At 42.9% G+C, this 13363-nt stretch overlaps 1 protein-coding gene across 2 annotated transcripts in view; it reads right to left on the reverse strand.

The window, feature by feature from the left end:
* Positions 1-13363, reverse strand: part of CARMIL1 (capping protein regulator and myosin 1 linker 1) — a 994750-nt gene that overhangs the window by 242385 nt on the left and 739002 nt on the right. For both annotated transcript variants that reach the window (XM_086965173.1, XM_086965172.1), the window contains exon 24: positions 12531-12629. In XM_086965173.1, the coding sequence (XP_086821299.1) occupies positions 12531-12629 (99 nt within the window). The remainder of the gene's footprint in view (positions 1-12530; positions 12630-13363) is intronic.

The following is a 13363-nucleotide window of genomic DNA, read 5'->3' on the forward strand; positions in this document are numbered from 1 at the left end:
AGAGACATAGCGTGGTGAACTCAAACATAAGCACCTCATGAGAGTATTTCCTATCAAGTACAAGTCTATTTTGAATATGCTTTGCGGTCTGGTCTCTAGGGTGGAACACAGTAGAAGCAGAACGTGGTAAGTGAGCACCTAAGTGTTGGGTGGAAAGCACTGTTCCCATAAGGTGTCCTCAACCTTTAGCACTTCACCCTCATGGTAGTAAAGTTGAGCAGTCCAAGGATAACTTAGAGACTATGGGCTTAACAAGCATCAAATAATGATCAATAAATGACTGTCCAGCCAGTACGTCTGCTTATGAAAAAGAAAATTAATACAACTTTGCACACAACGTAACATTTTACACACAATCAACAGAGATATATTTAGCTTTGGTATTAATTGAACCCACAATGATTTCAGGACAGTCATTGGAGGTAACATTTGTTGGCCACTGACTGGCCTGTGAGGAGGTAAGTCACAGAAGTGATTGTAACTGTCTGGAGGTGTTTGCAAACAGGGCCAAGTCCTGGGGGTCGTCTTTGGGAGATTCCTTTAGGCCAGCCTCAAACTCCACACCCCCAAGAGCTAATCGCCTGCCCTGCGTTGTAGCAGTAAACACACGTTGCTAGTTTTTAATCTACCTTCGGTACTTGCAGCTGTTTACCTTGTCAGGAGACAATGGTCATATCATCTTAGTTATAAGGATACTTCTTGGTTCTAGATCACACAAGAGAACACCTATCGCTTCTGATTCCATGATAGCTTCGGCCTCTGATGTCCAGGCCTCAGACTTCACATATAGCACACCAATGCAATTTTACCCCAGGTCATAGTGGTGATGTTGATCTGCCTCTTCTAGGCTCTTTCACACCCCACCAGCAGCGTCTTCCTCTTGCAAGGGCACTTTCCAATCCCTCCTAAGCAACTTGCTAGCAGTCTCCTTCAAATGAGGGAGCCTCTCCTGTAAAACTGGCTGGTTCTCTCTAGGTTCTCTCTAGGCTTCCAGGTTACTAGTCAAGAAACTGGAAAAGGGGCCTTCCCAGTAGGTATACCAACTTTGGCACTTAAGGATTCTGCTGAGTTCACTGGTGTGGATCCAAATATTTCTGGTCAGGAAATCTTGGCACACTAACTGGAAGTTCCTGTCTCACCTTTAAAACCAAGCTGTGGCACACTTACTTCGGTTCTGTGACCAGTTTTCAGCAGTTTTGTATTTTTTTATATTTCTCCACAGACTAGTCCAGCCATGCCCTTTGTTCAAAATGTGAGCATGAAGGAGGGCTGGAATTGGGATGATTGGTCCAGGAGCAATCCAGAGCAAGGGAAGATAAGTTAGTCAGGCTGTTCCAATCAACTACGTTTTAACCAGTGGAAAAAAGCCCTACCAGAGGCAATTGAAAAGGAAAGGGCAGGGGGAACGCCATAGCTTCATAGGGATTTACTGCCTTCTGTTCTTAACACTTTCAAGTGTGATCCATCACAAGGATCCCTAGAATATCTGAGAAAAGTTCTGTTAATGGCATCTGCTGTCTGTGTTCTCACCCATTCCAGTGTCTTAGAAACCACTTGTATTTTGCATTCATGTCCCTCATATTTCAGCAAAGGACTCAGTTGCAAGGGACTGGACTGGCAGCCAAAATGCAAATGTCGGCGATGCCAGTAGGTCCTCTCCGTAACAGTCAACGCATTAAAAGGTCCGCCCTTATTCTAAAATTGTAATAGCTGCCACTATTGTCTATCCTCTACTGCCCAGTAAAGTGATAATGAGCATAATCCTGCTCTAGATCTCACACCAAATCATAAAATGGTCATGCCGCGCATTCATGATGGCCAAGCGTGCTGAGGCAGGAGTCAAAACACTACAGCTTTGTATGATGAATTTTAGCAGGGATGCATGCACTCCTAAGCCATGAAGGAAACCTTTCTCCACACCAAAAACAATAAAGCAATTATTTCTACATTGGGAATTAAGTGTCCTCCCTCATCAAATCAATTGGAACAGCTTTGCGACAAGCCTGTGAAGAAACCAATTACCAAGCATCGATTACCTACTATAAAGGAAAACTAGCTAAATGGTGTAAACACATTGGAGAACTTTTTTATTTACATAATCAATGGAATTAGTTATATTTTTTCGCTTAGTCCCTGATTTAAAAATAACAAAAAAACAGATATTTAGCATTTTTCTGTTCCTTGCAATTTCCCTTCTATTTTTAACTTTTATTTACTGATGCATTGGGTGTTTCAGATCTTTCCTTTCTTGGTACATTAATTTATTGATAGCTTACAAAGTTCCTTCCTTTCAGTTAGTAATGCTGACGGTCATTCATTACTTCTCAGCACTGCACTTCATTGCTGCATTTGTATCTATTCTCAAAACATTTGTAAATCTACATCTGCGTCAGGAGGTGATTTACAAATGAATGAGAATTTTTAAGCGAGTTACATGAGTGCCAGTTTGAAAATGGGGCAGGTGTAGCTTTCTATGATTATTCAAATGAGAAACTGTACATGGTCTGCATCTAAGCATGGGTTAAGCTTAACAAGATTGCATTTACACAAGCTAATATTGTTCCTCCAGGAGGAAAAGTATATTTTTCCCTACTTATAACACCTTCTCCCTGTTCTCATCTTGGACACTAATTAAATGTATTCCTGCCTAGAATATCTCACTTGGTCTAGGGAGGAAATGAGCTTTGTGTGTCATTTTTTGTGAATACCTGAAACCACACAAATTTGTGGGTATGTACTTAGTTTGCATGTCATTCCTACAGGGCAACTCATAGCCCCTACTAGAAGACGTTTTCCCCACTTAATATTACATCACACAGGCTATACAGGTGTAAAATTACATTACAGTAAATCCATTTTCAAATGAAAAGTCAAGGTCTGTGAATTGCAATCATGAATATACATTCATTACTCAGACCATTTTGAACTTAGTTGAAATGTGACATATACATATGGATGGATGAATTGGGTTTGCTAATTTCATCCTATCATCACCGTTATAATATTATATATTATAATTTTTTTTTTTTTTTTACAAACTAAGCAAATAATAGGAAACTTAAGTACGGGGGAATGGATAGGCGACTGGGCAAGCATTTTAAGTTGAACAGATATGTCTATTAGACGTGTGTCTCGAATTTGCTTTATGGAGCTAAATATGTGCTTCAAATTGCAACAATTTTAATGTACAAATTCTGAGAGCACCTCAGCCTAACTCTTCTTTTTGAGGTACCTCAATGTAAAACATTTTCTCAAGTTATGTTTTGTTAATCAAAGATTTATAGAGCGTGCAGCTACTCAACAGAGTGTCCCGGCGCTATGACAGAAGAAACGTGGAAGCAAATGCTGCGGGTACCGAAAGAGACCAATAGTTTAAGGTAATTTCTGGATTTTAGAAAGCAGGTAAAAACCTGGATGTTTCAGCAGGGTCGTGGTCTGTCTTAGCAATAGAGGCATGCTATTCCAAACACGAACCACTTGAACATGGAAGGACCGACCTCCACAACGGGCTGTACAGAAATTCGGTACCATGATCAGGTATTGGTGAGCTTATCTTCGCGATCTACGGGGAGTGTAGATGGAAATTCTATTTTTGATGTAGTGTGCCCCCACCCCATGGAGAGCTTTGAAGGCAAGAGTCAGAGCTTTGAAAATAATTCTGGACCGAATCAGGAGCCAGTGTAATTTCTTCAAATGGGGAGACATCCGCTCTCTGGCCCCTAACTTCAGGACTGCTCTTGCAGCTGAGTTTTGAACAATCTGCAGCCTGTTCATTAAGTACTCCGGAAGACCAAGATATAGGACGTTGACATAGTACAGTCTGGAGGTAATGAGAGCCTGCACCACTGACTTCCTATGCATCATTGGTAACAGGTAGAGGAATTTCCTGATCATTTTCAGAAGTCCGAAGCATGTGCCGGTTACTGACTGAACTTGAGTTTTCATGGATAGCCTGTAATCCATTTCGACTCCCAAGTTTCTCACTGTATTAACTGCTGTCTGGGGTGGCGACATTTCATCAGGCCACCACTGTTTCCAAACATCCAGATCAGGAGAACCAAAAAAATAATTTCTGACTTCTCGATTGCATTTAAGTTGGTGTAGTTGAAACCAGGAAAATACTTCTGTCAGACAGTTTCTAATCCTCTGACCATTGAAATCTTCCCCCTTCCTACAAGTGAACAACAACTGTGTGTCATCCGCGTAAGATATAATCTTCGCCCCGTCTGCCTCCGCTAACTTAGCTAAGGGGGACATATAGAGATGAAACAATACCGGGCTCAAAATAGAGCCCTGAGGTACCCCAACATTCAGAGGAGGAATCTTGGCTGTGAAGGGAAGAGACCAGACCTCTTGTATTCTATCCTTCAAGAAGGAGGCAAACCATTTCAACACTGTGCCACCAAAACCACATTCCTGCAGTCTCTGCAGTAGATTATCATGGGGCATGGTGTCGAAAGCAGCGGAGAGGTCTAATAGAATCAAGACAGTTTTTCCTCCCTTGTCAAGGGCCTCTCTGATGGTCTCCGAGACCACAAGTAGGGCCGTCTCCGTGCAAAAGTTGGAACGGAACCCTGATTGCCTAGAATGAAGAAGATTATTTGTTTCAACGAAGTTGGAGACAACCGAATGAACATATTTTTCCAATGTTTTAGCGAAAAACGGGAGGAGGGAGATGCGTCTGTACTTAGCAGGTATCGTTTGGTCTGCTGAGGGTTTCTTCAGCAGTGGAAATATTTTGGCACTTTTCCACTTCCTTGGGACTTGACCCATACATAAGGATAGGTTCAGGATACTGTTAACTGTAGGATTCAGTATCTCTGCCATTGCAGCCAGAAATTTAGCAGGGCCAGAATCTGATGGGGAGCCCAACTTCAACCCCTTCATTATTAGTAGGAGGCTTCCAGAGAAACTGGGGGAAAACGGGAGAGGGAGGCATTACCTGATTTGTTAAAACTGTTGTGTATGAGGGAGTCATCATTTTCAGGTCTATCCTGCAGGCCAAAAGAGGATTGGCCTGCAGGATATACCTGAAAATAAGGACTCTTATGACCACCACATAAGTCTTTATTTTTATTCAGGTATCTGGGGCAGTGAATGTAAATGCTTTGATGTAGGTATCTTCTAATTCAAGAGATTGTGATGGAAATTATTTGAAGAAGCAGACACGAGTCATTGAGTGTGCTGATTTATGTCGTCTTGGTGAGAGTTATTGGACGGAGGGTGTTAGTTTGCCAGTGATAGAATCAAGTCCTTGTTCCATTTCGTGTAGTGTGGTGACATTTCCCTTCTAATGCTAGTTGGAAGAGCCTGAGACTGTGCATGGATAATGCAGTTAATGCAAGGAGTCTCTGGACTCGATTGCAACAATTAACTGCCCAAATCTGTTTTCAACTATTAGTAATTTTGGGAAGTGAGTCTAGGCTATTGGACCAATTTATGACTAACATCTATAGACAAGTATTTCGACTTCCGACACACCGCTCTCCTGCGCAAATTCAACTGGAATTTGGTTTATTACAACAAACATTGAAAAGACAAGGGGCCTATGTAACAATCTGTCACAAGCTAAAGGCACCAGAAGAAAACACACTAGACCATCAGCTATGGATAAACATTTCAGATCTGAGGTGAAGCTTGCAGCACGTTCTTTTCTGGACAAGTAATTGTAGAATCTCCAAACAGGGATTGCATTACCTGCCCTGGTTACCCTTGTCACCTTAAAAAAGACTGCTATTAAAATCCATTTGACAGCAATCCTGGTCGGAAGAGAAACAACAACTTGCAAAGGGTGCGCGCATGTGGATGATCTTAAATAACTACATAACGTTTGGCGTCCAGCCATCTTTGAGTCTCTGCTTTTCTAAAATCCTTAAGTATAACCTGTTACAGTATCACATTGGAGGACAGTCAACATTAGAATGCATCCCACAAGGGTTAAAAGAAATGTCTGCAACCATTTGCAGGCTGTGCAAAATCCACAAGGATTCTATAGTTCATATAGTATGCATATGCCTAATGTTACTAAAGGAGAGGCATACCTTCTTAAGACCATGGTTCAACCAGCTGTGGGTCCACACCTGCAGGCAAGCAGTGAGGGTGTACCATCAAGTAATGCATTCACCCCTTACAGTGTGGTACTTGAAATGTATGGGTGTTGCAGAAAGGAAGCATAGGATGGCTTCTTCTGACACAATTTAACCCTGCAAAACTGGTACCTTGTGGGCTGAACTAGCAATGCCCCTAATTGAAGTGGTGTGCTAGCAATTGAAACAGCTGCTAAACGCCACAGACATTGTAGAAAGGCAGCTCAGGGTGGGCCTACTGCTAAAACTTGAATTTGTAAAAACTGCCCCCCAAATGGATGTACTAGCCAGGCACCCATTTGGAGAGGGGTGTCACGAACTGAAATAAGTGACTCCAAATGCCTCTCTGTTTAAAGCGAATTATGCACGTTATTATTGTTGACATCCTTAACTGCATCTCTGCAAAAAGAGTAATTGTTTTTTGGGTATTTGTTTGCAGTACATTGATTCACTAATCAATTAATTAAAGCAAAATCTGAGATGTGTGCTGGGAGCAATTCGGGTGCTTTTATTTCGTACGACTGGTTAAAAATAACTTTGTACATCTATCACAGTTAACTAGTTAGTTTGAGAACTTTTGTATGCGTTTTGTAAAGTGCTCAAGTGATTTCCTTTACTAACTCCTAATCTTGTTTGCAGCACTTTGCCTTGTTATTTTATTTTAATTGTTTTAATCGTTTTTAACTGACTTGTATGGTTTATTTAACTAAAACATAAGATAAATAAACAAAAACAAATAGAAAAAGGCGTCTTAATAAAATACTGATGCATAGAAATGTTTATCCTATTAGGAGCTGAACATTTAATCAAACAATCTAATCACAGATTTAGCTAAATTTATGAACAGGATGTAATGTACTAAATATACTTCCTGCTGACACTGTTGTAAAAATGACTTGTACAAAGGAGAGTGAAAGACAACTTAGATTAGCGTTGACATATTATGCAAACTAAATGCAAGTCAGCCAGAATCAGCAACACTACCGAGAAAGAGATTAAATTCAAGGTAGCTCCTGACCTGTTCAGATTTTTTACTTGCGCCGAATGTTAAAATTGAATCAAACTTTTAAAAAGAAAGCAACTGCTGCATAACCTGCCTACCTGCCCTTGGTGTCCCCCTGGTCCGTCACGGCGTGTGCCGATTGCACGGAGGGGTTAAATCACCAACCAGCCACACTTCCGGTCACAGACACCGGTTAGCGCTCTACACACTGCTGCCAGCGGTCCCGCCCACTCAGTGATAAAAGCGAGGGCGCCGAGCGGACGCGCTCAGCCAGAATCAGCAACACCACCGAGAAAGAGATTAAATTCAAGGTAGCTCCTGACCTGTTCAGATTTTTAACTTGCGCCGAATGTTAAAATTGAATCAAACTTTTAAAAAGAAAGCAACTCCAGCATTTCCTGCCTACCTGCACTTGGTGTCCCCCTGGTCCGTCACGACGTGTGCCGATTGCACGGAGGGGTTAAATCACCAACCAGCCACACTTCCGGTAACAGACACCGGTTAGCGCTCAACACATTGCTGCCAGCGGTCCCGCCCACTCAGAGATAAAAGCGAATGCGCCGAGCGGACGCGCACAGCGGTGCGCCAAAGGCAAGCCCATCTGCGCCCGTCCGCGCTCGACCGTCGCCAGTCGCCACTCCCCCTGCCCCTTCCAAACCTGACAGCTCCTCATGACATCCTTAAGATATACCAGATCGGAACCCCTCTCCTTAAACACGGCCTCTTATGACCAGGTCAGACATAACCAAAATAAGCTCCCTCTGCTGCCACCCAAACAGCTCAATTGCCTATATGGCAATGCTTGCTCGCTTCCCAAACACTCCCTTGAAATCTGGGCTCTATTAGATCAAGAAAAACCCGATCTCTTCTTCATCACGGAAACTTGGCTACAAGAATCATCTACCCCAGACATAGCTGTAGCCCTTCCCACCGATTACAACATCTCCAGACTGGATAGGACTGGTAAGAGGGGTGGGGGCACAGAAATCATTCACAAATCACCAATGAAAATCCACGCGATCGATACTCACACAGCAAGTTGGGGCTAAATTCTCATTTTTGCTCTAGATCTAAACAATAAAGAGGCATTGAAAGGAGCTCTTGTTTACAGAACTCCTGGAAATAAAACCAACTTTGCTACGTAGCTGATGGATATCTTAGCCCCTCATGTCTTGGCCTGCAGCAATTTCCTCCTACTGGGGGATTTCAACTATCACGCCGAACTGCGACAAGACCCCCACATGATCGAGCTGATCACTAGCATCAACTCGTTAGGCCTGACTATATTAGAAACCGGTCCTACACACAACGCAGGACACACCCTAGACCTCATATTCACAAACTCCCAGGGAATCCAGATCATCGAGCTCTATCCTGTCATATGGTCAGATCACTCCATAATTAAGTTTAACATCGCTGTAAATTTCATCCAACCATGCCATCGAAAGGGAGTGAAAATGAGCCGATCTTGGAACAAAATTACCCTGGATTCATTTTCTACTCACTTCACCCCCCTCAATTGACTCAATCCACTGACCCCAATAAGGCTGCAGACGACCTCGATTTGGCAATCACCACAGCCCTAGACACTATAGCCCCGAAACAGGCAATCAAATGCTCCAACAAACGATACCCCTGGTTCACACCCAATCTAAAAACAGGCAACAAGAACAGCCGAGCGACAATGGCGAAAAACTAAAAGCATAACCGATAAACAACAGTACAAAGCTTTACATAAAGACTATATGAACAAAATAGCATCAGCAAAGAAAGTCTACCTTGGAACCAGGATTGACCAAGAATGGAACTCAATTAAAGAATTGTACTCTATCGTAAAAGAATTCACAAATCCTCTATCTTTCTATCCCCCAATCATGGAATCACAAGAGTGGGTCAATGTTCTCTCCACCCACTTCATGGACAAAATAAATGACATACACAAACTATTTCCCATACCGACTGCACCCGGCACAGGCAAAAGGTCTACCGACCTATCACGTAAAGCACAACCTCCCCTCCATAATGTCCTAAAAGAATTTCACATATTTTCAGAGGAAGAAGTAGGCGTCACAATAAGGAAAACCAAATCAGGGTCCCCAGCAGTTCCAGCGTCCGCCCAAATTTTTACTAAAATTGCCCCGCCCATGATCACTGAACTAACGGCAACTCTGAATTTTTCACTAGCCCATTCCACGATACCTACTCAATGGAAAGAGGCCACAATCAGACCAATATTAAAAAAGAATAACGCCGACCCAAAACAACCCCAGAACTATCACCCGATCTCCCTCCTACCCCTCTTTGGGAAAATCATGGAATCATTAATAAACAAACAGTTAATCAAACACCTGGAAGAAAACAAGCTACTGGATCCTTCCAGTCAGGCTTTAGAGCTTTCCACAGCACTGAGACTGCTCTACTCGAGGTTGTGGACAACATCTGTCTGTCCATTGACGCAAAACAATCAGCCATCCTGATCCTACTTGATCTGTCGGCAGCCTTCGACGCCATCTCACATAGCATTCTTGTAGAGCGCCTCACAGAGATTGGTGTCGAGGGCTCTGCCCTACTTTGGATTCAGAGCTATCTAACCAGTAGGCAATCGAAGGTCAAACTTGGACCATTCTCTTCAGCTAACCTGGACAACAATAAGGGTGTTTCTCAGGGATCAATACTGAGCCCCACCCTTTTCAACCTATATCTATCTCCACTGACTAAGCTGATCAGAGCCTACGGGTTTGAAACTGTGTCCTACGCCGATGACACTCAGTTTTTAATCACTTTTGGCCCTAACCCTTCTGACACGAAATACAGATTCCAACAGTGCATGACCTCTATAAAATAATGGATGACTAACAACTATCTGATGCTCAATGCCGGAAAGACCGAAATCATGTTGTTTGGAAATGCGCATAAATACTGGACAAACAAATGGTGGCCACCTGCACTTGGCCTCTGTCCTGCTCCGAAAAACTCAGTTATGAATCTGGAAGTTACAATCGACAACAAACTATCCATGTCATCCCATGTAAATAAAGTAGTGCACACTAGTGTAGGACTAATGTGCAGCCTCAGAAAGATCTTTAAATGGATCCCTAAATCATTCCGTAAGCCTTTAGTCCAGGGCCTAATTATAAGCAGCCTGGACTACGGAAACGCACTGCTCGCTGACATCAATAAAAGTCTTTTGACCAAACTCCAGACCCTTCAAAACACATCGGCAAGACTGGTCCTTGACCTCCCGCCCACACTTCATCGGCCCCTTGTCTTAGGAAATTGCACTGGCTTCCCATAAAAAAACGTATCAAATTCCAAATTTGCTGCTTGGTCCACAAATCCATCAACTGCCAAGGACCAAAGTATCTGGAAAGAGAACTCCATGAGCACTGCCCGACCAGAACCCTCCAATCCTCAGACAAACACCTCCTAACAGTATCAAAAGTACGCACGGTCAGAAATGGGGACATAAGCTTCTCTAAAATAGGCCCAGCAACATGGAACTCACTACCACTACCAATCAGAACCGATCCAAACCACAAAACATTCCGCAAGAATCTGAATACATGGCTCTTTTAGACCCCAGTCAGCCTCCTACCCAAATCTTCTCAGGAATTTCTGCAAGCGCTATGAGACCTAGCTGTGATTTACGCGCTATATAAATTCAAATACAAATACAAAATACAAGTACAAAGTCAATCATTTATTTTGACATCGAAAAAATTTGGTATCAAATCAAAATCCGCTTTATTTGATTTTCAGAAAAAACATAAAAGCATACAGGATGCTGAACAACCAACATTTTCCTAATGTGCAAAATTGATATCAACTCTGCCCGTTTAGACTTTGACTCACCTTATGCACCTGGCAAAATATAGGGTGTAAAATCATGCACAGGTTGATCTAGAAATTGGCAGGTAGGCTGCTAGCCCACCGGGTCAGCAGTGCCATTTGCCTCCAGCTACTCCTATTTCCCCCTTCACATTCAGGCACACAAGCCATATTTAGGAATCTGTCTCTGCGTGGTACGGAACTCTGTGCTGGTGCACGTGCTGAATTTCTAGTGGGTGCCATGTCTGTTTTATAACCTGCTCTCATTCTTTTTTTGTTTTAACAAACAAATTCCAAACGACTAAGGGCCTGATAACGAGTTTAGAGGTGTGGCAGCAAGCCGCCACACCAGCGCCCTGCTGCCACACTACCAAACTCGTAATTAGACTGCCAGCCGGATTTCAAGTTTAATCCTGGCAGACAGTCCAGCAGTGGCAGTCCCACGGCAGTGTTTTTCAAAGACTCATATCTGAGCCATGGAAAGACACGTAATGGGAGCGCCACAGCAGGTTCCTGCATGGCATGGACTGTGAAGTTACAGTGCAGGAACTGGGGGTGCATGCATACAGTGGGGCACAACATTTGCCCCACTTCATGCATCCTGAGGCAACAGGGGGCCTGTAGGACCACCTTAGTTTCCTCACTGCCATACCTTTCGTGGCGGGCTCACCACCATGAAAACTGTTGCAGGGAGGTAACTCACAATATGCTTGGCAGTGCTGCAGTGGCACTGTCAGAATATTGTGGACCTCAGCCCACTTCACGATCACCAGGGATCACAGATCACCGGCAGTAGCATTAATTCTATGGCGGTCCAACCGCCCAATTTGTATTACTGCGGTCGGACCGCTGGTGGCCGCACCACCACCACGGGTTTGGCGGTCCATCAGACCACCAAACCCGTAATCGGCCCCAAGTTTGCTTGAGAAATCCAAACAATCAAAGGTCTGGAACGTCAGGGAGAATCATCCCAGAGCGTCACAGGCATTGTTTATTTTCCTTGTCAGGGTATGCCATGCCTTGCAAGGTCGACTGAGATAAGTTGTGCTGGCCCACCCTAAATTTAGCAAGGCAACCTCCACTGCAACTCAATAGTCATTTGGGTAACGGACCAGCGGGCCAAAGATTCCAACAGCAGAGCAGCTGAAGCTTCACAATCAGAAAACTAAATGTTTCCCCACCTTAAAATCTAGCGGTGTTTATATTTCTTTGGTGAATTAACCAAAAAATTCATCGGGATTAAGAATTTTTAAATTGTAGTTATTTGTAAAAGAAGCACTTGTAACAAATGTAGTACTTAGGAAGATGCGGCACGATGGACCAGCCATGACATGATGGTTACATACCTTAGCAGTGAAAGTAATTTGAGCTGAAAACGATAACAGTGCACAAAATTGCATTATTGTAACACATATTCAAAGATTACATCACGTTTTACAATACATAGATTTCCAATTTCAGGCACAGGAAAATTAAGAGTTTTATCTCAGGATCACACAATACTCGGCCAAGCGCTAAAGGTGGGATCAAGACCGAGCTAGACTCACAGTTCAAAAGGAAAGGTGCTTAGCTATCAGACTACATCTTCTCCCAACAAGACCTTTCCCTCTTACCTGCTGAGTGGTACTGGTGACAATGCCCTGCTGCAAACGATACGCTTGCTCCTGCAGGTATTTTCTTGTCTCATGGTTGCGAAGCAAATAGTTTTCTATCTGAAAAGAAATTGAGAAAAATACTCAAAAATTCTCAGCTTGAATGTCTGCTTACAAGCCTCAAACAATGTTCTTTTCGTTCCAACATTTAATAAAGCGGGGGATGATGGAAAATCATTGCTCTGTATTAATCCCATCTGAATTAGTTTAGGTTTATTACACGGGTCTCAGAGCTTGATGTGTGCCAGTGATGCTTGCATCGATTGTCTGGGCCAAAAGCAACACTTAGTGATTCCTCATTGATTTCCTTTCGAAGAGTGGATTTCTAGGTCTGATGAACTACAAAGGCAAATAGTCTCTCCTGCCTGTCTACAAAAGCATTGATCCGAAAGCCCAAGCTGGCATATTTAATTAAGGTCAGACCGAAAAATATGATCTCTTAAACAACAATTCATCACATCGCTTTCGCTATTCATGAGCCAGTAGGGACACCATACAATTTATGCAAAACGACTATAGTCAAGTTAGTTTGATGAGAAGGGGCTGATCATTTGCGAACAGACTAAATATTTAAGAGACCCAATTATGCTAATGAGTAGCTTGTGTATGCCAGCACCATTTAACATACCCCACTGAGAAGAGAAATTGTCATGCTCCTTATTAGATCTGATACAAAAAGTCCCAAAAAGTATTGTCCTACAAATTTAGCAAGTCCAATGTAATAGAGAAGACTGGTGAGACTATGGTGAACACCTGCAACGTCATAACTTTGCAGTTATTTGCAAACATTTGCA

Source organism: Lissotriton vulgaris, chromosome 4_1 (genome assembly GCF_964263255.1).
Source record: "Lissotriton vulgaris chromosome 4_1, aLisVul1.2, whole genome shotgun sequence".
Taxonomy (NCBI): domain Eukaryota; kingdom Metazoa; phylum Chordata; class Amphibia; order Caudata; family Salamandridae; genus Lissotriton; species Lissotriton vulgaris.